General features: G+C 37.6%; 1 protein-coding gene across 7 annotated transcripts in view; it reads left to right on the top strand.

Moving 5' to 3' along the window:
• The first annotated feature begins 3,074 nt into the window (after positions 1-3,074).
• The window catches only part of gria3a (glutamate receptor, ionotropic, AMPA 3a), a 53,106-nt gene continuing 28,612 nt past the window's right edge, over positions 3,075-27,568 (top strand). For all 7 annotated transcript variants that reach the window (XR_007184515.1, XR_007184516.1, XR_007184513.1 and 4 more), the window contains exons 1-6: positions 3,075-3,378; positions 3,600-3,758; positions 13,823-14,062; positions 22,750-22,937; positions 27,249-27,302; positions 27,396-27,557. Coding sequence is in view for 3 of the 7 variants with exons in the window: in XM_048187396.1 (XP_048043353.1) it covers positions 3,291-3,378; positions 3,600-3,758; positions 13,823-14,062; positions 22,750-22,937; positions 27,249-27,302; positions 27,396-27,557 (891 nt within the window). In the remaining 4 variants the exon portion in view is untranslated. The remainder of the gene's footprint in view (positions 3,379-3,599; positions 3,759-13,822; positions 14,063-22,749; positions 22,938-27,248; positions 27,303-27,395; positions 27,558-27,568) is intronic.

Raw genomic sequence — 27,568 nt, 5'->3', positions numbered from 1 at the left:
CATTGTGACAATAATAATAATAACTAGAATGTACATTTCCTGAAGAAAATGTGAATGGTGCTTGCAGTGGCAAAACTCATACTGAAGCTATTCACTGCTAGCATGTGTAACATGTTGGAAGTCCAGTTTGCTAGCATGAGTCAAAAAAGCCAACCCCCATGTCTCTACGATGTTCTGATGCAGAGATATAGGTCTTGCTAAACGGTTGCTAGGGTACTCTGTTTGGTTTCTAGGGAGTGGCTTGGCAGCTACCAATGATGATACTCCAAAGGCTGCTTGACAATACAAACCAACCCCCATGACTGTACAATGTTCTCATGCAGAGATATAGGTCTTGAGAAAACGGTTGCTAGGGTACTCTGGCAGCTGCCAGTGATGATACTCCAAAGGCTGCTTGCCAGTATGAATGATATAAACCAACCCCATGCCTCTCTGATATTCACATTTGAAGATATCCCTCTATGCTTTGGGTTGCTAGGGTGCTCTAAATGGTTGCTAGGGCATGGCTATGAAGTCTTGAAGGTGATTCGTAATTGGCCGTTTGCTGCCCTGAGTCAAGTGAGCCCACCCTCATGTTTCTATGACAGTTATATCCAAATATATTAATTTGATCTTTTTCAATGGAAGTCTATGGAGCTTGTTTCTAAGATGCTTTATATGGTTGCTAGGGCATGACTTGATAGCTTCAAAATTATCCTGAGAGACTGATTGGTTACCTTAGTAAAATGAGCCCACCCCCTTGTGTCTATAACATTGTGATCCAGAGTTATGACTTGTCAAAATTTGTTCCAATGTTAAGTCTATGGGATTTTTCGCCCTGATTTTTCACCCGCCGGACGAACATCGTACATATGATCGCTTAGAAAAGTCATAGCACACCATTCCTCAATAATCTGCACGATTTGACACCTCATTCGTGGGTCTAGGACAAAAGCTGCGGGACTAGTTACATGCCGAAATTTTGTCCAGAAGAAGAATAAGTATTTAGGATAACAATAATGATGCTTCGCCTTTGGCAAGCACCATTAATAATATTAGGATGGGCAGTCAATTTTGGTGGACACGGAAGTGCAGAGGAGAGAGCAAAACAAAACACCGGTCACAAATTAGAAGTCTAAAATTAGAAATTTTAAAGAGAAATGTCAGAGGACTTTGATTATAAGCTTGAGTTTGTTGCCCAGCCCTGTTTGTTTGAACCACGAGAGGCGTCTAAGCTTACGCTACTCCTACATCCTGCATCATATATCCCGTCAGGGGGTTGCTCGTTTGGTATGCTTACAGTCGTCCCCCTGGAAGCTAGTTATTTGAATTTATAAAGTTTTAAATATGGATATTTGTCTTACAAAAATGTATTGCTTCGCTTCAAAAGGCCTTTATTAAACCCCCCAGAGCCATATGATTACTTTTATTATGGATGGATGCAATTTTTTTTGGCTTCAAAATGTGGCCCCCCATTCATAACCATTATAAGGCTTGGAGGAGCAAAGATATTTTTTTAATATATCTCCAATAGTGTTCGTCTGAAAGAAGATAGTCATATACAACTAGGATGGAGTAAATCATGAGATAATTTAAATTTTTGGGTCAACTTTCCCTTTAAGAGCAGGGGTGTCCAAACCTGCTCCTGGAGGGCCACTGTCCTGCAGAGTTTAGCTCCAACTTGCCTCAACAGACCTACCTAGAAGTTTTATGTGGTTCAGGCTTAATTGGGGTTGTAGCTAAACTCTGCAGGACAGCGGCCAACCATGAGCAAGATTGGACACCCCTGCTTTAGAGTCACTATTGCATATTACTCTACTTAACTATTTTTAATTCAAACATAATGGAATAAATTTTATGTGCACATGGCTTATCCAGCCATCTGCACATCAAGCTGCAAGTCAAAATTTACCCAAAAGACAACATGGTCAACTCAAATTAGCAGGCACATGGTTCAGTGTGTTTTGAATGTGAGTGAGAGAGATGATTGTGAAAGTGTCTATGTGTGTCTGCATTCAACAAGAGAGTCAGTCTGATAAATCTGGCACCGCATACACAGACATGGCTTGTATGGTCAGTTTAAACGTGCACACACACACATAGGAAATAAGGAGCTGAGGAAATCTGGGTCGCTGTTAGTCAGCCGTATCCAGCTCAGAGCTGTGAGCTTTCAGTTTTGGGTGATGCCAAGGCTGAAAATGTGGAAGCATATCACAATTACAGGCACCTGCAAAGAGCTTTTCTCTGAGCAGAGCGTGCTTCAAGAATAAAGATCCTATAATGGTGTAAACAGCCTAAATGCATTAAAACATAAATGAACATGCTTTATTTTTTTATATGAGTCGATCAGATCTTAGTAGTATAAAGGAAGGACAGCTTGTTATCTGAAGCCTTCCAGAGATAGACTTCACACACAGTCAACAGCAGTGATCAAACAGATCAGAGGATTAAAAAAGAAAGAAAAAAAATCACTTTAATATATAGCCTACACAGGACAAAATAGATAAACAAATACATGCAAATAATAGAAGCATAATAGCCTATTAAATCATGAAACGCTTGAAACTGCAAGAACCTCCTGATAAATTCTGAGGGAAAAAATACAAATGTGGATTGTTTAAACGCGCGGTGCAGTGTGTTTGTTAAAGACCTCAAGTTTACAGCCTGCAGAGATCACCTCTATTCGACATAAAATATTAATATTCTGTTAGAAATTCAGACAGAAGCAATTCACCTTACACTCGTATATCTACACCTCTTGCTTTTCGACAGATTCGTACTCAGTCTATGACTAGCATGCCGGTGTGGGATAGTACTGGTCCGAACCTGTGGGTTGCTGTACGTGAACTTTTAATTTTTCTGTTGATTTGCCACTCGCGCGCGATAAACCGTTTGGTCAAAGCGCGCGAACGGACGCGGGATTTGTGGCTGAATATAGGGGGTTTAAACGACGTCTTTGAAGTGGACGTTTCCAGGGTCGCGTGCCGATTTTTCTGAGCTGTATGCGGACTGCGCACGCGGGTCCGCAGTGGCGGGTTGCGCGCGTGCGTTTGCGCGTACGCGGGTGCTGTTGTAATTTCACGTCACATCAAGTTTGATCAGCGGTCCGATTGGATGATTTGCAGCGCTGTCCTGAATTGAAAAGCTCTTGCGCTTGTTTGCTCGTATTCGCCTCTCGTCCTGTAGCCCGAATGCACCTATCCGGCATCGCGTGAGGGAGTCGGTGCACATCTGGAGGATTTTGTTTGTCGCCCTCGCGCCCGGTCTGGATGTTGCGCGTGAGCTGAAGAATTCTAGAGGTCGGAGACAAAATGCGGCGGCGAGCGCACGCGTGTGTCCTGCTTCTGCCGTGGCTGGTGCTGCAAACCCAGGCAGGCTTTCCAAACCAGATCAATATCGGTGAGTGATTTGATTATTTATTGCTTAAAATATTGAACATGCCCTTCTACACTCGCTGATCATCATCTACCTGCTGCATCACCCACAGGGACTTCATACGAGAAGTTTGCATCTCTAGCGCCAAACAGAGTGTGATTATGTGAATGTCACTACTACTGTCCCTCACTCGAACAAGTGTAAAGTCAGGTAGATGTTCTTAACTCATCTGATCTCACATGCAGGTGGTCTCTTCATGCGCTCCACGGTTCAGGAACACAGTGCGTTCCGCTTCGCCGTTCAGCTCTACAACACCAACCAGAACATCACTGAGAAACCCTTTCACCTGAATTATAACGTGGACAATCTGGAGTCATCCAATAGCTTCTCAGTCACGCACGCGTGTGAGTCTCTGCTGTTTTGTTCTTTTTTTTTCTTCCTACATACAGTTCTGCGGAACATCCCGCACTTGTTCTCCTTTAAGTGTTCATAACGTGTTAAAATTATATGTGTGTGTGTGGGTGTGTCTATATATATATATATATATATATATATATATATATATATATATATATATATATATATATATAGACATATCATATCATATATATATATATCATAAAGACAAATACTTGTTCTTGTGCTCTTTGAGAATAAAAGCTCCTAATTCTCACCAAAGAAGTAGGTTTGCAACTTTGTAAGGACATATTGTGAGGAGGCAGGAGACAACCCTCAGATTCTAATTTTTAAAACAAACAGAAAGCGATTCAAGCAGTGAGTCACAGGACCTTGATCATGTTCACAATGTAGGTGTTAAGAAAATTCAATTGCGTGGAAGTCTTGTAATACAAGCACATTCCCTCACATCACAAGTCTCATTTTCCATAATTTCTCTGCCCACACCATATAGATAAGACTGCTGATCTGTCCTGTTTCTGATATCTGAGAGTATGTCACTCTAACCCGTTTACCTGTTGTTACAAACTTTAAAGTTGATTGCATTAGGCGTTCTTCTTCTTTCTATTTTAGTTTAAAAGGCATCGGCGTTCATCATGAAGCGCTGCCCCCACACAACAGCAACAGACACATGCTCCATTTTTCTCCAGGGATTTCACAAAATAAAATGCAACCAAATATGAGTTTATTTGTAGTAAAAAAAATTGTAATTTGGTAGGAGGTGACAAAAAGCATAGGTTTTATTGTAGTTCAAATATCAAGAAAAAGAAAAGAAAGCGAGTAAAAAAGCAAATAAAGAATGATAGTGTGAGAAGTTGGCAGAGGAATGGAGAGAAAAAAACTCTTCTGTGGCACAAGCCTCAGGTCTTTATAATGGGGAGATAAAGAAAAAGGGAGAACGACTGCGAGAGGGATGATGATGAGTGCAGGCTGACATTTGCACACATGCCCAAACCAGTGCAAGGGTTAGTGCCCTGCATCCTGTGTGTGTGCGTGAGAGTGCGAGAGCTTTACCATCATTATAAAATGCCTGTTTACAGCTGCTGTCATTACCATTTTGTGTCTCTGACTGGCCTGGCTGCTCATCTGAGCGTGTCTATGTGTGAGAGACAGTGTTTGTGAGCTTTTGGTTTCCTCTCTTATCATGGTGTTATTGCTGCAGTCATTGATCTTTCTTCACTGCATTAACACACACACACACACACACACGCACGCACACTGCTCCAGGCATCTGGTTGGCCCATCTGAGAAAAAAACGCTGGGCTTTTAAAAATATAAATAAAAAGATTTTCGACATATGCACATACCACTCAGACTCTGAAGGTGATTTTAAAGTTTAATGAATAAACTCTGTGGAGATGCTCCCAAAGCTCAAAGTACATATCCAGGAATAACATGACAGGAAGGACAAAGTGCTTTAACAGTGATGCGAGAACGGTTCATAAATAGAGACAGACACTTATTTTTCTCTCTAGGGTGGTGTTTGAATCAGAGCGCACACACTTTTGTATGCAGTGCTTGTGAGTGTGAGTTGTGCATCAAACGCATCCTGCGAGAAAGGGTTTTGACAGCATACGTATGCAGTGACCCTGCTGTTTTAATTGAGGCAATCTGTGTAGTGGAGAGAAAACTGTAGGGGTCAGAGTGTCTGTAAACAGGTTATTTTTCACTCACTCTTTTACTCTCTCTCCCTTTCTATGATTTTCCGTCTTCTCATCATTTTTTTTTTTTTCTTTATTGCTCCCTGAAGCGTTTGAGAGACAGATGAAAAGAAGGGCAGAAAGGCAGTAAGCAGATGTAACCTGCTTGCTCAGAAGAACAAATGAAGGAGAGAGAGACATGTAATCATTACCTCGACTCTGTATAATTTAGTGTCACCAAACAGAAATGCAAAAATAATGACAGCATGAAATCAAAATTCACCCTATCTATTTTCTAAACACGTTATAGATCTTATTGAACGAAATGTATTTCATTAAAAAAAAAATTGACCTTGTAATATATCTAAATGGCTCAATTTTCTAGTGTAATGTCACAACTTCCCTGATGATGTATTCCCTGGTGATATATGTCAGACTTCTATAAAATCATTTCGTCCTCATAAACTGCCCATTTGTTTCCTTTAAGTAATCCGTTTCTCTCAGATGTACATCACAATGCAAAAGAAAATATCTGTCACTATTTCTACTATAACAATAATCAATAGCGTGTTATTGCCACTTCAATAATAAGTAATTGTACTTTTTGTACACTAAAAAAATCAATATAATATTTACGGTAAAAACAATGGCAGCTGTGGTTGCCAGAACTTTACCGTGAAAAATACGTAGCAACATTTTAGGTTTTACAGGACAGCACTTAGTTTACTGTCTATTTTACAGTTCAAAACTGTATAATTTAAATGTTAATATTGTAAAAATTATGGTTCATAACTGTTTATTTTACTTTTTTAAAATGTAATTTATCATATTTTAAAATTACGATAAAAAAACCCAGCAGCTGTGGCTGCCAGAAATTTACCATAAAAAATATGGTGGCAACATTTTTAGTTTTACAGATTTAACTTAAATTTACAGTAAAAAAAAATCATTAACTGATATAATGTTAATTTACCAACCTATTGAAGTACTAATATCTGTTTTGTACCTTTATAATACACTGACAACCACCAAACACATGAATCAAAGCTCATCACAAACAGCTTTTCCAAAAGCTGAGAAGAACAACACTAATATATAGAAGGTGCACAGTGTGTCATTCACACAGACACTAAACACTACCATGGTAACACACATGACATTTAAAAAATCCAATAAACATTAAGTTAACAACATTAGAAGTAACATAAAACCCTAATGTGAAGTGTCAACACAGGGAGTTCTGGGAATGTTAAAGAATTAGTCCACTTTCAAATAAAATTTTCCTGATAATTTACTCACCCCCATGTCATCCAAAATGTTCATGTCTTTCTTTCTTCAGTCGAAAAGAAATTAAGGTTTTTGATGAAAACATTCCAGGATTTTTCTCCTTATAGTGGATTTCAATGGACTCCAAACAGTTGAAGGTCAAAATTGCAGTTTCAGTGCAGCTTCAAAGCGTTCTACACGATCCCAGACGAGGAATAAGGGTCTTATCTAGTGAAACACAAATGATCACCTTGCATGTGCTTCCGCTTTCTGTATTCTTCAGAAAGCTTACGCTGTATGTCCTACCCTTCCTTATTCTACTTACGTGAAAATACTGAACTGGTGCTGCGTTCGTTCCGTAAGTTGAATAGGGAAGGCGTAGGACATACCGCGTAAGCTTTTTGAAGAATGCGGAAAGCGGAAGAGTGTTCAAGGCGTATGTTTATAAAGCATATACAGTTGTATTTTTGTACAAAATGACCGATTGCTTCGGTAGATAAGACCCTTATTCCTCGTCTGGTATCGTTTAAAGCCCTTTGAAGCTGCACTGAAACTGTAATTTTGACCTTTAACCGTTTGGAGGCCATTGAAGTCCACTATAAGGAGAATAATCCTGGAATGTTTTCATTAAAAACCTTAATTTCTTTTCGACCGAAGAAAGTAAGATATGAACATCTTGGATAACATGGGGATGAGTAAATTATCAGGAAAATTTTATTTGAAAGTGGACTGATCCTTTAAAGGTGGGGTATGTATTTTTTCAACAACGCTGTTGGACATTGTTGATATTAGAAGTCAACCCAAACAAACCCACCCCTCTCTTCATTGCTCCGCCTCCAAAACTCCCACTCCAATCCTAAGCCCGTCCGCTGCTGGCATGCGAGGCGAGTGCACTAACAATGACACTAAACACCTCATTTTCTAGCGGTCGTCAGTGTGCAGTGGTTTACCTGCACAACTCTCACTGTCTGGTCACTGTTACACACGCAATACGAGAGTGGGTGTCTGTTTATCACAGCTGACGTGCAACAAAATGCTTCACGAAAAATAAAGTGCAGATAATGAAGAAATGACAAAGAAGCACAAAAAATGAACGTACAGTATACAAGAGTAAATACAAACAAGTGTTCGTTGTTAGTCGCCAACAGCACAGCAGCTCCAGACAATTAATGAAACTCAAACCCAGTTTTACTCACGTGAAGCGGAATCAAAGCAGCCTCCTGTTTTCAAGCCTTCCCACTTAGCTCTCTCCAGCGCTGGAAAGCTTTTCTAATATAAACGCCTGTGCTAAAGTGCTTGCCCATTCATAAACCTTCATTCCAGTGATATTCTTTTGAGCTCTTTTGTATTGTCTCATCATCTCTCTTTCTGCGTTTTTTTCTTTCTTTTTTTTCAAATCTCCGTCTTACTCGTTCTGTCACCTCGACCGTCATACGCCCCCTAATGGTGATTGGTTAGACGTTTGGCCCGACTAACTTCCACACAGTGTAGTTGAAAAAAAAACACCCCACCTTTAATTTGCGGTTTTTCATTGTAAATTATACAATGACTTGTTATTTTTCACTTCCAAAAACTGTAAATTTAACAGTATTTTACTGTAAAATTACATTAAATGTACAGTTAGCTCTATTACAGTTATTCAGTTTATTAACTTTCTGTAAACCAGTTAACTGTTTTTCACCGTAGCATTTTTACAGTCTTTTACCGTGAAAATCACAATCATTTTTTACAGTTTATCTGTGTGAACTAATTACTTATCGGTATGTGTTGGCTAATTTATTTTTAAAAAACCTCTCACTTGTATGAAAACAGAGAATCTGCCCTTCACAGTGCACATGTGCAGACTGACCGACTCTTATCTGTTGATTCCATATTTAAATTGATATTAAATTGATACATATTTGTTTAACCTTCAAATTATAGCAAGTATATTTTTGGGGAGAACACAATACAAAATAACCACTGATATATTGTGCACCTATAGTTGTTGTCAAACAGATTTCTCAAATACTTAGGGTGACCATATTTTGATTACCGAAAACCAGGACACTCGGCCCCGCAATGAGATACTCAAATGATACTTGAAGTTTACTCAAAGATGCCTTATAATTTCAGTACATTTAAAGTATGCCTCCTCTGTATGGATAGAAAATTGTTATATTACAAAATACTATCTATAACCAAAGACACAAATTCAGATAGGCTTCTCAGAGGTTACTCAACATGACAAGTTTCAAAAATAACGAATGAAATAATGATAGAAATAATGTCTCTTCTGTATTAGAAAAAATAATTAAATAAAAAATACCTCTGCTATATTAGCAATCCAAATTTTACAAACTTACAAAAACTAACTAACAAATAATATCTATATCTTTTGTTTTCTTCTTCATCCTCGTTTTCCTCTTCATCCTGTTTTTCTTCCTCATCCTGTTTGTTTGCCATATATTTTGCTGTAGAGCTGATCTTTCCCAACAGTTTTTTGTTGCTTAACAAATAAGCATGAAAGTCTTTGCAAGAAGTGTCTTTGAAGTTGTATTGCACAAATAGAATCCTAAATAGTGCCCTAGTGCCAGTCAATTTAATGGCCCAATGAAAAACAATGAAAACCAGGATATTTTCATCACTTTATAAAAAACAACCAGGACGGCCAGGACAGGACGTAAAAACAGGACATGTCCTGGGAAAACAGGACGTTTGGTCACCCTACAAATACTCAAAATATATCTGTAATTGGTCAGACAAACAGATAGTCCTTCCACATCATTGGCTGCTGGGCACTGTTTTGATTGCATCAATGAGCCAAAGTATTTGCAAACTACAAAATGGTTTAGCAATAGATAAATGTATATGAAGTCAAGAAAGAAGAAAGTACTGTAACAAAAAAGTATGCACTTCAGCTTTAAGGACTGAATGAGAGAGTGAGTAAGAACTGAATGTGTCTCTCTGAACTGCAGTGATCGTTTGTTCTATCATGGTGAAAGCTGCTTTCCACTGAGGCACAATCAATATAGAAAGAGGACAGGACAGGACCACACTCACACACACTAAAACACATACCCACACAAAAACAGTACTCAATTTGTGTGTAGATATTATATGTTTTGATTTTTTCTTCTTTGGACTTGCTTAATGAATATCCAGTTGGTGAATGGACTCTATGTCAGTGCTACTTATGCTTCTGACATAGTATTCTCTCATAGAAAACTGTGGCAGTAACAATCTATTTCTGTCATATTTATAATAACTGTCAATCACAAATAATTGCATTATATTTTAATATAGTACTGGTTATAATATATAATATATATCAACTACACTAAACACCAGAAGTTTTAAATACATTTAGTGTGAAGGTGGATCATATCAATATTTCTTTATCCTCTCATGTAACACTTCCTCACGATTGAATTTTGTGCTTAATTTTCTTGCAATTTCCATACATTATTATGGTGGCCCAGTAGTGCACAACACAACGAAATTAAAAAAGCTAATATAAGTTCACAACACAACGAAATCGAGCCACAACACAACGGAATTGAGCCACAACACAACGGAATTGAGCCACAACACAACGGAATAAAGCCACAACACAGCAAAATCGAGCCACAACACAAAGAAATCGAGCCACAACACAACGGAATAAAGCCACAACACAACGAAATCAAGCCACAACACAACGGAAATGCTCCCGACCACTAGGGGGCTCTCAGAGCTCGGTAAAGTTAGTTTTCCTTGCCACTGTTCTATAGAGTCGGCAGTAATGTCAATACCACGATTAGTTTAAACAGTATGTAACCACTGCATATCGACACGAAATATTAATTCAATATCATCTATGTGCAAAATAGCTTCATATTTATACTTGTGAATGATTTGACGCGCTACCACGGCGCATGATGAAGGGAACGTCTGCCAATCCCACCAAGTGGTTAAAACGTATAATTTGTATTCATTAAAATTACTTTTAACATTTAAAAACAGACATATTCAAATTCCAAAGCTTGTCAGTCTTACCAACAGGAATTAACAACCTTTGGAATTTGAACATGTCTGTTTTTAAATGTTAAAAAACTGTCGACTTTATAGAACAGTGGCAAGGAATAGTAATATTACCAAGCTCTGAGAGCCCACAAGTGGTCGGGAGCATTTCCGTTGTGTTGTGGCTTGATTCCGTTGTATTGTGGCTTGATTCCGTTGTATTGTGGCTTGATTTCGTTGTGTTGTGGCTTTGTTTTGTTGTGTTGTGGCTTGATTTCGTTGTGTTGTGGCTTGATTCCGTTGTATTGTGGCTTGATTTCGTTGTGTTGTGGCTTTGTTTCGTTGTGTTGTGGCTTGATTCCTTTGTATTGTGGCTTGATTTCGTTGTATTGTGGCTTGATTTCGTTGTGTTGTGGCTTTGTTTTGTTGTGTTGTGGCTTGATTTCGTTGTGTTGTGGCTTGATTCCGTTGTATTGTGGCTTGATTTCGTTGTGTTGTGGCTTTGTTTCGTTGTGTTGTGGCTTGATTCCGTTGTGTTGTGGCTTGATTTCGTTGTGTTGTGGCTTGATTTCGTTGTGTTGTGGCTTGATTTCGTTGTGTTGTGGCTTGATTCCGTTGTGTTGTGGCTTGATTCCGTTGTGTTGTGGCTTGATTTCGTTGTGTTGTGGCTTGATTCCGTTGTATTGTGGCTTGATTTCGTTGTGTTGTGGCTTTGTTTCGTTGTGTTGTGGCTTGATTCCGTTGTGTTGTGGCTTGATTCCGTTGTGTTGTGGCTTGATTTCGTTGTGTTGTGGCTTGATTTCGTTGTGTTGTGGCTTGATTCCGTTGTGTTGTGGCTTTATTTCGTTGTGTTGTGGCTTTATTCCGTTGTATTGTGGCTTGATTTCGTTGTGTTGTGGCTTGATTTCGTTGTGTTGTGGCTTGATTCCGTTGTGTTGTGGCTTTATTCCGTTGTGTTGTGGCTTGATTCCGTTGTATTGTGGCTTGATTTCGTTGTGTTGTGGCTTGATTCCGTTGTGTTGTGGCTTTATTCCGTTGTGTTGTGGCTTTATTCCGTTGTATTGTGGCTTGATTTCGTTGTGTTGTGGCTTTATTTCGTTGTGTTGTGGCTTGATTCCGTTGTGTTGTGGCTTTATTCCGTTGTGTTGTGGCTTTATTTCGTTGTGTTGTGGCTTTATTTCGTTGTGTTGTGGCTTTATTTCGTTGTGTTGTGGCTTTATTCCGTTGTGTTGTGGCTTGATTCCGTTGTATTGTGGCTTGATTTCGTTGTATTGTGGCTTGATTTCGTTGTGTTGTGGCTTTACTTCGTTGTGTTGTGGTTTTATTCCGTTGTGTTGTGGCTTGATTCCGTTGTATTGTGGCTTGATTTCGTTGTATTGTGGCTTGATTTCGTTGTGTTGTGGCTTTACTTCGTTGTGTTGTGGTTTTATTCCGTTGTGTTGTGGCTTTATTTCATTGTGTTGTGGCTTTATTTCGTTGTGTTGTGGCTTTATTTCGTTGTGTTGTGGCTTGATTCCGTTGTGTTGTGGCTTGATTCCGTTGTGTTGTGGCTTTATTTCGTTGTGTTGTGGCTTTATTTCGTTGTGTTGTGGCTTGTTTCTGTTGTGTTGTGGTTTTATTTCGTTGTGTTGTGAACTTATGTTTGCTTTTTTAATTTCGTTGTGTTGTGCACTACTGGGCCACCATACATTATGCTGCAGTGGAAGTTGCAGTGGCCACTGAGGCTAAATGTGGAAACAACCATGTAAAGAGTCCATTCAGGACAATGGTATTACATCTTGGCTCACTTGAACAATTACTCAAACGCCCAATAGTGTCAGCAAAAAATATAGGCTGTCTCACTGATCATTGTCCACTGTCTCACTGATCTCTCTCTTTTTTTTTTTTTTTTTTGCGAAAAGATGGCAATAGTTAATCAATAGTTAATCAATATTAAAAGTAAAATTGCGGTGGGGACCATTGCACTCCTGTGCTCCATACAGCTCCTGCCACCTACTGGACTGGAGTGCAGAGTGATGGATGGTGCACAGGAAAGCAATGGCAGCCACCACAATTTTAATGGGTTAAAATTCTGCTCATAAAAAAAGCACATTTTGATTGACTAATTGAAAATATTTGATTCACTAATTGAAATATTGAGGACACGTCCCTTTCAGTGTCTGTGGTGGGTATGGCTCTATGTATAGGCCTGTGTTTGTGTATGTAGTCAGTGTTTGCAAAGGTGTTCTGTGTTGTTTTCTTTGTTGTACTGAAGCTTTCAGTTGTGTACGAATGTATTTGCTTTGCTGTATGAACGTTTGAGCATTTTTTTTTTTTTTTTTAAGCTTAGGCTGTGTGTATGTGTTCATCTGTGTGTGATGATTTTTAACCTCTGGGCTCTCTGAGTAATGTGACATTTGCTTGTATTTTCATCCTTTTCTCCCTCATACTTACATGCCACATAATTCTTTTTCCTTGCTTTTTTTTTTTTTTGTATGTCTTCTGGACACATTTGGGAACATTTGCCCCTTTTGTTCCTTTTTCTAGAATCAACTAACCTCTAATCCTGCCACAGTTCCTTATGCTCTCCTGTTCTCTTCTTCTCTCTTTCTTTTTCAAGAGGCAGGTGTTTGTGTAAGGCAAAAATCATTTGCTTCAGGAAACAAATAGTAAAATGTCCTCTTTCTGGATAACATATGGTTGTAAATATTAAGTTAATAAGACAGCACTAAAGCTGAATTAATGCTTAACACTGACTTTTCTGTGGATTCATTCATGGTTAGGGTTATGGAGACGTCAGTGAACTCAATCTGTCTACTGTCAGCTTAGCTACATGGTTGCTAGATTTAGAAACATTTGCAGTTTATCTTTAAATAATTTAGATGACAAATGCATTTAGTTTTTTTTTTAAATAAATAAATAACAAGACATTTGAATTTTAGAAGAATTTACATCATATTGCAGTAAATGCAGTCTGTGACATCAAACATGCTGTCATATTTTCTCCATTTCAGGCTACACAGACATACACAAGTACACACACTCAGTAGTGAGCATCATAATAAAAAATGCTTGTAAGTGTGTGCCTGATGTTTGTTTGTTTAAAGTGTACTGACTCTGCTTCTATCTCTCTCTTGGTCTGTCAGTCTGTTCACAGTTCTCCAGGGGTGTGTATGCAATATTTGGATTCTATGACAGGAGGTCAATGAACACATTAACGTCGTTCTGCGGCGCTCTGCACACCTCCTTCATCACTCCATCTTTTCCCACGGACACAGATGTGCAGTTTGTTCTGCAGATGAGGCCGAGCCTCCGGGGGGCGCTGCTCAGCTTGCTAGCCCATTACAAATGGGAGAAATTTGTCTACCTGTATGACACCGATAGAGGTGAGTAAACACACATACACTCAGGGTTGGGGAGTAACGAAATACATGTAACTTAGTTACGTATTTAAAATACAAAATTTGAGTAACTGTATTTCATTACAGTTACATTTTAAATGGGTGGTAATCAAATTACAGTTACATTTGAAAAGTATTTTAGATTAGCAAAGTGATTACTTTGAATTTCATTTAAACATTAATGTAAACTGTGACGGGTAATTCATGTAAAAAGCAATTTGGTGATTAACCTGGTTAAATAAAGAAATGAATGAAAAAATAAAAATTGCCCCATTCAAAAATGTATATACCCTTAAATCTTAACTGTCCTGTCATTACCTGATAATCCACGACTGTTTTCATGTTTTGTGATAGTTGTTTGTGAGTCCCTTGTAACTGTAAAAAATGGTAATTGCAACTTTTTATCTCACAATTCTGACTTTTGCATCTTACAGTTCTGAACTTTTTCTCAGAATTGCGAGATATAAACTCGGAAATGCAAGTTACAAAGTCAGAATTCAGATTTTTTTTCTCGCAATTGCAAGAAATCTCACAATTCTGACTTCTTTTCTTGCAATTCTAACTTTTTTAATGGGAAATTGCGAGTTTATATGTCAGAATTCTGACTTTATAACTCGCAATTGCAACTTGCAGTTCTGCAATTCTGAGAAGAAAGTCAGAATTGTGAGAAAAACTTGCAATTACCCTTATAAGTATGTTACATACTTATTAGTATTCCAAAGTATTCTAAAGTATTTAGATTAAGTTACAAAACTTGGGTAATCTAACGGAATACGTTACTTTTTAAAGCATGTATTTTGTAATCTGTAATGAAATACATTTTAAAAGTAACCTACCCAGCCCTGCATACACTAACACGTATACTGTCAGTGGCCATAGTTCAATGTGAAAAATGAAAACGCTGTGAATAAAACAATAACACAAAAGAAGATATTTTGAGAATTGTGGGGGATTGTTTCATACAATAGAAGCCAGTGCTCACCAAAACTGTTTGGTTACCAACATTCTTCAAAATATCTTCTTTTGTGTTCTGCAGAAGAAAGAAAGTCATACAGATCATGGTGGTACGACATAACGTGAACGACTGGCTGTGTTTGGAATGGCACACTTACTTACTGCTTACTACCCAGTACACAGTGCATACTGCCTACTATACTTTTTAAAGAATAGTGTGTGAAATAGTATACAATATGCAACAAATAATGTTTCAGAGTAGTATGCTGCACTGTTGTCACATGACAAACACTGAACATTACTTCAGCACAGCTGTGCAGGTTGTTTCCTTACAAATAAATGTGCTAACCATTTTTAAAATGTGGAAATCCAAGTCAAAATGTTCTACCTTTCAACTGTCCTTACCAACAGTCTTGATCTAACCAATAAAAATTCTGTTTGTTAAATTTTTCACTTAAAATCAGTTGATTAGATTTTATTTTGCTCGACAAAAAAAAAAAGCACACTGAAAAATGTAAACAAAATTGTAATGTGGTAACATAAATGAACACCTATCTTGAATCAAATTGATAGTTTAGCTCATATTAAGTGTTCAGGTAACAATATAGCTCCTTACAGGAACCCCTACTACTTTTTACTGAGTAGAATACTTCAATTATACATAGGTAAAAATAACTCATTATAGCTGGGTTTTCCAAAACATCACAAATATTTCTATTAAAATTTATGGTAGATTATGCCGTATATTAGGTAAGTTATTGATATGTTAATATATGGTTTTATTTGTCAAGAGAATATTTCATATGACTGACTCAACCCGGCCAGCACTGAAATTATAATTTGAAGTTTTAGATAAAGCAGATATGTTACTATGAAGCACATATTTTCCAAAAAACAGATTGGTCAGACCTGTAACCGTTGCAGGAATGTATCATTATAACACTTTTTTCCAAGCCAATATCTGTGCTCCTTCATGGCCATGAACTACTACAGATACACTTGGTGCATAGATCATAAACCATTTCTATTGTTTCATTTTGTGACAAATTTGTCTCTGGTTAACTCGGGATGAGGATGCAAAAATGAGAGAGATTTGTTTTATATTTAACGTAATGGTCTAAATTGCCTAAGTGGTCTAAGGGTATCATTAATTTACAAAGGGTTCAATTGATCGTACTACTAAACAACCATGGTTTATAGCCGAACTGAACTCATTTCATAATTGATGAACTTTACAGTTATAGAACAGATTTGAATCAACACTAAATGGACAGCTGAACAATGATACTATTTCCTTGTTAGAGCACTGTTGATTCATTAAACTATGTTCACACTCTGTTTGCTTTGAAATCTGTGCTGTATAAAGCACTATATAAATAAAGGTGACTTGATTTGACTTGATCCTAAACGTGTCATAGAGATTAAAGTGCGATGTATGTGTTACTAACGATAATGTTTTTGGAAACAGGTAGTTTGTACTAGGGATGTCCAGATCCGATCACGTGATCGGAAATCGGGCCCGATCACGTGGTTTCAGACTCGATCGGAATCGGACGTTACCTCCCGATCAGGACTCGGATATATATGCATTATGTGCAACGGTTCTCAGTAAAAAATCGAACCCTACGGTTCTCCACTTACGGTTAGGTACGCACTTGCACCGCGGTCCATCTCGAATGACGACGCATCTATTGGTTAATATGGTTTGTTTAAAATAGCAACGTGGAAACAGACAGAGTTCAGAGAATGCATGTTTCAGTCGATGGATGCGCAAAACGTTACAACAACGATAATCAGAAAGCGTGGACAAAACAGTCACTCTTTGTAAACTGTTAACTGCGAGTGCCGTATGCTCTAATGTCCTGTCATTTACGCCGTCATCACCCTGGTGTTGATAGCGCGCGAGCGCAGGTGAGACCTGAACAGCACACGTTGCTGTCTGTGTTTAAACTAACTCATTTAAGCCTTGCTGATTTAAACCTTCAAGAACAAGACGCGAAAGAGAACTCGCACGCGCTGTGAGAAGATTTGTGTGCACTCATCCGAAGCGCGCACACGCTTATTTCAGTCAGCGCGCAAATACTGAGTTCTCTTTCAAGTCTTGCGCTTCAGCGGACAAATTCATACAAAAATTATGTCAACATGCCCGTCTTAGCGAGTATCCTAGCAAACATAGTCGGTTATGTCTTAAGTGAACGTATAACAGTCGAGAAAGACAGCGCATGTTTAACAGTATATGTACTGGATCGTGCATGTCTTATAGGGAAAAAAAACTATTCCTGCTGCCTGTTTTTAATGTTAAATCAAACAACAAATAACAAAGAAATCATTCGCTGCTCTTGACTGAATAGTTTTTGTAACTTCAATAATGATTCATCTTTATTTATTTTATACAGTAAAGATAATATGCAGTGATATTTTATATTTGATTACTTTATCCATTTTCTGTACGTGAAAACGATTGTTAGATTCCTGAAAAACCTGAAAAGCGCTGTTCCTGGATCTGTTTTTTTCGCTCTTCTTTATTCTTTTTCATGTATTATAGAAGTATCGGATCGGGACTCGGTATCGGTAGATACTCAAAATCAAATGACTCGGACTCGAACTCGAGGGCAAAAAAACGTGATCGGGACATCCCTAGTTTGTACTTTACAGTAGCATGTGTATTTATAAAAGTGTTCCATTTATATAATAGTATGATAGTATGCCATTTTGAACATAGCCAGTAATGACAGGATTTTCATTTTTACATAAACTATCCCTTTAAAGTTGTAATGAAATGGAGGAAGCAACAGCTCTTTTGTTCCATATTTAAACAGCTTATTGAATGTAACAGCATATTGAAGAAAAAATGATTGGAAAGTCCTTTGTATGTCACATAAGGCTGTGTTTACATCTAGTATTAAGATGCGTTTTTGTCCGATCACAAGTGGACAACTCTAAATACTGGTGTAAACGAGATCTATTGAGCTTGTCCACTTGTGCACAGGTAATCAAAAACACATTGAACTGGATTTCTTTCAGAGTGTAGACGCTCTTGTGGTTAAATGTGTTCGAACAGCCACAAAAGACTGCCTACTATTAACCTAATATGTAATTATTGTCGGAAGTGTTGTGAGTGTTGCACCAAAACAAGCAATTCAAACATTGCTGTGTTGTACCAAAACACACAGATTACAGTCTAAATTGCAGATGCTTTTTTTAAATCTTTTCGTTCACTTCCTTTCCAGATCGCTCGTAATCCGTGTAGCATGGGTTCAGTCAGTTAGTGGTATTCGTGCACTGCAAAAGTGATGTAGAGTGTGACAAAATGAGAGAAGAGTGACTCAGGAAAATCTGAACAGAAGTGGTCACAGGAGATTTAATACCAGGTGTAAATGGTAATGCATGTGATCGGATGACTGAAAAATCATCTTAATACCAGGTGGAAAAAGGGCCTATAGAGTACCAAGTTTGTCAGAGCTGTGGGGGGAATTTGGGGGGGACAGGTGCTCAAGTGAAAAAAAGGGCACCCCTCTTATAATTATTTATAAAAAGTAAAGTTACAAATTATTGATTAATTATAGTATTTAACACACTATAGCAGTGGTTCTCAAACCTGTCCTGGGGACCCCCCACCACTGCACATTTTGCATGTCACCCTCATCTAACACACCTGATTCAAGTCATCAGCTAATTAATAGAGACTGCAAGAATTGAATTGGGTGTGTTAGATGAGGGAGACATGCAAAATTTGCAGTGGTGGGGGGTCCCCAGGACAGGTTTGAGAACCACTGCACTATAGGACTGTCATACCAATTAAATTAAATCAGTATCAACAAAATCCATCTTACTATTTATCAACCATTAACACTGCATTTGCAAAATACAATTACATTTGACTAAATAAAGTTATGATATTAATGTTCTAAATATAACATTTTTAATATAGAAATATGAAATGTTGGGAAAAATTAAACGATACTATTATATATTAAACTAAAACCACCAGTAGGTGGTGGCAAGTCATAATGAATCAAAGAATGATTAATTCAATCGTTTCGTTCAAATTGGAGAAGCAAGTGTCCACTGACTTTATGAATGGGTCATTGAATCATTGACTCACCCAATTCATTCAAAAATGGTGAATCATTCAAGAACGAAACATCACTGTGTGTTGCTGGGAGACGCAACTTTTCTGCTTTGTTTAGAACTGTTGTTGTTGGCAAAATAGAGCAAAAACTGTCAAAATTGTCAATCCATTGTTTACAGTTCAATTGTTTATTGAACTTGTATAAAATGAATATCAGATTTTGCAATTGTGCTTATATTCAAGAAAATAACACTCTTGCTCATGTGATATTGTTTAACTATATTATGTTATAAACAAAATACAAGAACTCATACAAGAACAATTCATATCTTGAATTTCAGGGGCATTTTATTAATTTTGGTGGCATTTCCAATCTTACATGACGCTATTTTACATCAATGCCAGACTAGCTTGCTTGTTGTTAAGCTTAAGGCGGTCAATACATAGATTTTTTAAATTATTTTAATATGTTCCTTGAAGCTCACTTATAATGTTAATTTTAAGTATTTTGCACACACAAAAGAAACAAATATTCACAAAAACATTTATTTTCAACCTTCATTTTCTGACACTCTGTCTGAAACTACCTGTTTTAATGGGGTGGCTCCTTATAGGCTTGTCAGTAAACGGCCACTGTTATGACTGGCTAACGTCATTGCATAGGAAACAGTAAAAAAGTATTATGAAATCTTTTACTTATGTTTTGTGATGCAACTGCTGTCAGATCCGATACAGTTGGCTGCTTCATCTTTCAACAAAAGTTTCTTTTTGAACTCTCCATTACACTGTGCCTCATTTACAAAACAAAATGCTTCGGAAAAGAAAAAAAATCTTCCGACGCAATCTGGGACACCATTAAGATAAACCATTCACTTGTTTCTGACACTGGGATCCTTCTTAAAGACTCAAATGTGCATCAAATATCTGAAACTGAATGCACATCTACTGTATATACTGTATCCAGTCTAGACAGAGTCAGTCATTATAATGGGTTCTATTTGCATTTGACGCGATGCTCACATCCAGTATAGGCAAATTCCTAAAAATCAGCCTTTAAGTGACTGAATGCCAGTGGGCGGGGCTTCTCTGGAGGCAGTCATATGCCACATGCTTTTGCCATTGTGACGTCACAGGTCACTCAGTATCAAAACAAGCTGTTTTTCGAGCTTGATTAAATAAATGCTTACTAAGGAGGACGTTTTAAGCTATGAAACTTGCAGGATGCTTTAATGATATAAAAACCTCTTATATGACAAAAGATCAAGGCAAATTTGATTTCTCATATCATGACCCCTTTAATGGAGGGCCATTGGCTAAGTTAGGCAGACTGTATTGATATGTTTTAATACTGGTTTAAGTAGCAGTGCCAAAGTTTTGGTCAAACCTGGCTGTCACCAATGAATCAGATCAGCGAGATGTGGATGCTGCTTGCCTGCCCTGCAGAGCTCTGTGGTGGCTGTGACGAGGTTATATCGGAGACTGGGAGGGGCTTGTGCGGTCTCACAGAATTATTAAGAATTTGTAGTGAGAACTGAGAATTGATTGAGAATTGTACCATGGGTCAAATAAAAATAAATAAATAAAATAAAATAAAATAAAAAATGTTTTGCAAAAAGGGCACTTGTCTAGACAGAGGCCAAAAGGGCAGGTCCTTGAGCACCACTTGGGGTCTATTTGTACACGTGCCTGATGTCTGTTTTATGAGTTGCGTAGGCCTAATGTCTGCTTTTGTTCACATAAACATTACAAATATTTTGATTTGCAAATTCCTGCTAAAGCAGTAGACATCACTGTTTATATCAGGCATAGTGACGACAACACTGTTAAACACTGGTATAATGGAGGACAGTTTTCCTTTCTGTTTGTTTTCCAAATCACCTGATGGGCATTCAGCCAACAATCACACATTTTTCCTAGCTTGTTTACTCTGAGAGTGCTTACAGGGACAGTTTAAGATAACAAGAGAGGCATGGTTATGTTTTCTTCAGGGATTTTCCTTAATGGATTAAACCCATCATACTAATGCACTGAATATTTGGAGTAACAGTGTACTTATAGCTAGAAGTCGATGGAACTTTGTTTGGAACACCACTTTTTAATACCATAGGCAGCAAAATCAGAGACTACATAGAAATTCTAGGGATCAAAATTGATCATGTGAACTCAATTGTTCAAAAGGTCAGATTTTCTTCCATTGAAGCAAAAGATGCTTTTTGGAATCTGATCATTTTCAAATCATAATACAGTGCAGACAGCCTCAATCTGTTACCACCCTTAAAAATCATCCACTACAGTCAGCAGGGAGTTGTGCTGGTGGTGCCAATCTTTAAATGGCTTTACATCACCACAGGGCTCTTGCATCTGTTAAATATGCTAAACAGTGACGATTAAAAAAATCTGTGTGAGATTGGAGCCTTGGCTTGCCGGTTACCATAAACATTCAGAGACATTGAGTTGTGGTGTTCAGAGGGATGCTGCAGTATTTGGCAGAGATGCTCAATAAAAATGCAAAAGGTCAAGTATATAATTTGCAAAATTAATCTGTGAGAGAGGTTAAGAGATATTTAATGAAGGGCTATAAAAGATTTTGTCCATACAGTGTTTAGCAAGACCCTCTTAATTGCTAATGAGGAACGATGTTTAATTAACTAATAAACCTTTGCGGGTCTGAGCGCTGCTATCACTTGGCACGTGCCCTTCCTCTTTATAACACGTATGACTTTAAGATTTGAAGTGCTTGTGTGTATGTGTGTCATTTGAATTCTCACCTCTCTGCAAGCTGTCAGTCTTGATTAATTGGTCACTGCTAAACAGCCTGGCGGTCTGGCACTCTAGGACGTATGCTAATTAAAATAGTGATAGAGTGTGTGTGTGTTGTCCTATAATGAATGTGATTGCAGGGCTAAAAACGAGACCAAATGGAACAGGGCTGATTTGTGTCCAGTGTGTGTGTATGTATGGCCTTGAGCTGGAGGTTATAAATGGTGTTAGTGAGCATTTCTGTTGCTTTTGTGTTTGCTTTGAATCCTTTAACAGATTAAGTACACCTGTGGTATTGTCTATTAATACAGTAAACTATATATCTATCCATTCATGCATTTTTTTTTTTCTTTTGAATACATATAGGATGGAAACAGTTTTTTTTTTTTTTTTTTTTTACAAATCAGGAGTTTAAATCAGAGCAAACAAAACCCTCACTTCCTGGGGTGGGGTGCCTATGCAGGGGTCTGATATGTGCTGCAGTGGGTCTGATGTATTGCAGAAGACCTGATTAGTTGCGTACAAGATATGATCTGCAGTGGACCTGATTTATAGTGGAGCATATCAGAAATATATGAATGAAGGCCAAATACACACCTACACAAGCATACGCGTACGTAAAAATTTGTGTTTTGCCGTTGCATTAGAATCATTGGTGCAGAGTTACAGTAATTACATTCACCATGTCTCTTTCTCTGCCTTCCCTCCTTTCATCCCTTCAGATTTGCACTGCATCAGCAGTTCCTCTGTGTTCTCAAACCAGAGTGAGAAATGAAGCAGTCCTTGCTCCATCATTTTGGCCCAATTCTGCCCTGTTACTACATCTACACAGGCCTGGTGTAGCAGTGTATTTTACACCTTGTATTATTCTCTCTTTCTCTTCGAGGGTTTTCCATCCTACAGGCCATCATGGAATCCGCAGTGATGAATAATTGGCAGGTGACGGCACGTTCGGTGGGGAACATAGTGGATCCGCTGGAATACCGACGTATTATTGAAGAAATGGATCGTCGCCAGGAGAAACGCTTCCTTATCGACTGTGAGGTTGAACGCATTAACAGTATTCTAGAGCAGGTACATAAAAACACACTTAATTTCATCTGTCTACCTGTCAGACTGTCTGCCTATTTGTCATTCTGTTTACAGTCACTGTCTGTCTGTCGTGGTGGTAGATCAGGAAAAGTTCTCAGTTTTGTGGTATTGATCAATACCTTTCCAAAATTCAACTGTCCTTAGCAAACAAGGTGATAAAAATAGCGTGTGTGAGAGCGTGTGTGTTTGTCTAAGTAGGGCACAGCGTCCTGTAACAAGGGAACAGTGAGAAAACTAAAAATACTCCCTCTCCTCTCATCCAAAAATACAGCTCTCAAAGGTACTGTTACATTCTCCGATTCTGTTTGTCTCTTTCACTTATTCTTTCTCTTTCAGTTTTTTACCCTCTGTCTATATTTTCTTGTTTTTTCCCCACACACACATGTGTGGAGACAGAGTAGAAAAGAATGTGTGTGTGTGTGTGTGTGTCACTGGGAGGTCACAGAGATAATGAAATCCACGAGTAGATCAATCAGTGCTCAGAGAAAGCTAATAAGAGCGCTGCGCTTTCAGCAGACTGGCTGTCTGCTGCTATTTGTAAATCAATAGCTGTGTGTGGGTGTGGTTGGGTCGTACCTTTATGTTGTGCCCAAGAGTCAGCAAAGCTTTACTGGCACAGCACTAAAAATTTCAATACTGCCAATGTATTCAAGTACCGCACCTTTGTAGAACAATAAATAATAACACAGTCCTGTGATGTGTGGGAAGACGCAATAATATAACAGCTACATAGTCCCCAACAGGTTCAGTCAGGACAATGGAGACAGTTCATTCATCTCTGATTATGTAACTATGGGCTCTACTGTCCTGATTTTTCTTAATGAAAAACATTTTAAATGCATATTTCCATAGGTGGAATGTGGTGTTATTTAGGTTTTTATAATGAACATTGGACATTGTCAATCCCGCCATTAAAAATATGTAATTAGTTTTATTGGGGAAGTATTGTTTAAGTGCTGTTTAAGATTACGAGTGTTTTCTTGGCAATTAGCTGAAAGAAGTTATTTTTTGTTTGTTTGTTTGTTTTTTAGATAACATTTATTTTATTTCAAGTAACGATGAATATTAAAAAAAAAAAAAAAAAATTAAAAAAACAACAACTGTTTTATATCCCAGAAATATTACATATTTTCACATCATGTTGTCCATATGATCCACTAAATTAAATTCAAGATTAAAGGCAGGGTAGGCAAAAAAATGTATAAAAAACTTTTTTTCAAAATTTGTTTAAACTTTATTTATATATCAATACATAATTAAAATGTAAGTACTCTGAAAAAGAAAGTATAAAAATCGAGTGTCTGTAGACCTCTCACGACTGTTTTAAAGACAGCTCATTATTTCCATTCACTCCACCCCCTCCCTTCTGGGCTCCTTCCAAAGCCACGCCCCCAAAACGCATGAACGTGTGACTCCGACCACTGAGCTGGAAGACGCATTATTTACCTGAGACGAGCGGAGAGGAAGGAGCACGGCATGTAGTGACATCATGTCAGAATCACATGTAATAAAAATAACTTTATAATTATGAAGATAAACAAACAAGATGTATTTTAGTACTCACTATCAAGCTAGCATATTGATATTGGTAAAGTTTAAAATATATATTTTTTGATTCGCTAACGAGCTATCTATAAGGCAAAGCTAAAAACAGGTTGCATGATACACGTTTTTCCATTACCATCATTTACACTGTGATGAAGATGAATTTCGTGTAAGATTCATAACATATACGTTGTTCTACAGATCAACAGAGTAACATACACTCAAATATCAACTCACAACTGCATTGCAGACACAAAATAATAACACACACATACAACAAAGTGTGTACGACACACACAGATACAAGATAAAGACATCAGTAAACATAGGTAGAGAATATAAAAACAAAACAAAGGCGAAAAAAAAACGTGCAGGTAAACTTACAGGTGAACATGGTAAAAGAGTTAGACAGAGGGTAAAATTATGCACAATTCAACACTATAGCTATCATTATTTATCGTCTCTACTACGGCTCGCTAAGTAATGTTATGTTAGCTATATTACGCAGCTACGTGTGCTAATGACACATGCTTCATGAAAAAATAAACAAAAAAATATGTATGATCAAAATACAAAAAGAAAGATTTACCTGTCCAGCAGAAATAAAGCCATCAAGGAGTCACTTTTCAGCCCCTTGAGTTCCCTCAGTTCTCGCCATCGCTGGAAAGCCACGCCGATATTAACTCGCGTTTTATTTCTTTGTTTATCCAAAGACTTTTTGTTCATTGCCTTTTCTTGTACTGTTACTGTCTTCCTTTTTTTGCCTGGTTTGCCTTCACTAACTGCATAGGCCGATACTGTGAATTTAGCTTGCTGTTTCTCTGCCATTGTTTTGGTATTCCTAGGATCCATGCCTCTTGGATTCCCCAAATCAAACGTGCGCGCGCAAGTGGGCAGGTCATGTGTGGCAAAAGGGTGGTTGCCATGGTTGCGAGAGAGTGACAGCCGCCTAAGCCAATCCTATGTTTCGTCCCGGATGGAAATAATGAGCTGTGTTTAATACAGATTAAACGGTCTAGAGTCACTCGATTTTTATACTCTTTTTATCAGAGTTCTTACATTTTAATTATGCATGTATATATATAGAAAGTTTAAACAAATTTGGAACAAAATTTCTTACCTACCCTGCCTTTAAACTAAATTCATTATTCCATGACTACCAGAAGTGATTTAGTTAAAAAATGCTCAGGGATTTTAGCCAGTGTTGTGATAGTTATTTTATTTTAATAAACATTTTTTTAAATGATTTTTTTTTGTTGTTAACTATAATCATCCTGATGCTAAAGACACCAGGATGATTATAGTTATGTATAATTACATAATACAATAATATTTATAATTAAATACATTTATAATTTATTTGAAATTCATTTTTTCCATGGCAACCAGAAGTGATTTAGTTAAAAAAAAAAAAAAAAAATCTACATTGCTCACAGATATTAGCCAATGTTGTGACACTTAAAGGTGCCCTCGAATGAAAAATTGAATTTACCTCGGCATAGTTAAATAACAAGAGTTCAGTACATGGAAAAGACATACAGTGAGTCTCAAACTCCATTGTTTCCTCCATCTTATATAAATCTCATTTGTTTAAAAGACCTCCGAAGAACAGGCGAATCTCAACATAACACCGACTGTTACGTAACAGTCGGGGTGTACGCCCCCAATATTTGCATATGCCAGCCCAACATTATAAAAGGCATTAGACAAGGGCAGACAGTATTAACGTCTGGATGTGCACAACCAAATCATCAGACTAGGTAAGCAAGCAAGAACAATAGCGAAAAATGGCAGATGGAGCAATAATAACTGACATGATCCATGATATTTTTTAGTGATATTTATAAACTGTCTTTCTAAATGTTTCATTAGCATGTTGCTAATGTACTGTTAAATGTGGTTAAAGTTACCATCGGTTATTACTGTATTCACGGAGACAAGAGAGCCGTCGCTATTTTCATTTTTAAACACTTGCAGTCTGTATAATTCATAAACACAACTTCATTCATAAATCTCTCCAACAGTGTTGAATGACGAACACTTTGTAAAGATCCATTTGAGGGTTATATTAGCTGTGTAAACTTTAAGGCACTGTTTAAGGCAAGCGCGAGCTCTGTGGGCGGAGAGCACGGGATTTAAAGGAGCCACAGCATAAAATCGGCGCGTTTATAATGATGCCCCAAATTAGGCAGTTAAAAAAATTTATTAAAAAAAAATCTATGGGGTATTTTGAGCTGAAACTTCACAGACACATTCAGGGGACACCTTAGACTTATATTACATCTTTTAAAAACATAATCTAGGGCACCTTTAACTTTTTTATTATTTTAAAATGAAAGCATTTTTGTTATTTGGCTTTATTTGTGATTTCAAATATTCCATGACATGGCAGAAACTATTACCCATAAAATGATAATAAAAGACTGCGTCACTCATGGCCCGTGACTGTTCTCTAGTATTCAGCTATACTATTAATAAAAAGAAAGACACCGTTATTTTCCCCAGTACACTTTTTTTTCAATTATTTACTATTAATAAAAAGAAAAACGCAAGCAAACTTTTTTTTTTTTTTGCTCTCACCGCTGGGATTGCAAAGTGCCCATAGTTACAGAATCACCCCTCAGCAGTTAAGGCTTTTGCATTTAATTTGTTGTCAATTTTGCTTGTCATTCATTCATTTTGATATTATGTCCACATAACCTATCAGTCATAATGCTGGATGACAGTCTTTCATTCTTTTATTTCCAGGCTGCGATCTCTGGAAAGAATAGTCGTGGATATCATTACATCCTGGCTAATCTTGTGAGAAAATACACAAACATGCACAGAGCTCTTATTTCCTAACCTTCTGTGAGTGACCTTTCAGTTTTGACTACTGGCCATTGCTCTCTGCAGGGGTTCTCTAACATGAGTTTGGATAAGGTGTTTTCAGGCGGGGCAAATATTACCGGATTCCAAATCATAAGTCCTGATAGCCCGATCGTGCAGCAGTTTCTCCAGCGCTGGGAGCGGCTCGACGAGAGAGAGTTCCCTGAGTCTAGAAACGCTCCCCTGAAGGTCTCTCTCTT

The sequence above is a fragment of the Megalobrama amblycephala genome, linkage group LG4 (assembly GCF_018812025.1).
Source record: "Megalobrama amblycephala isolate DHTTF-2021 linkage group LG4, ASM1881202v1, whole genome shotgun sequence".
Taxonomy (NCBI): Eukaryota; Metazoa; Chordata; class Actinopteri; order Cypriniformes; family Xenocyprididae; genus Megalobrama; species Megalobrama amblycephala.
Note: the sequence above shows the minus strand (reverse complement) of the source record. Positions and strands in the feature narration are given on the sequence as shown.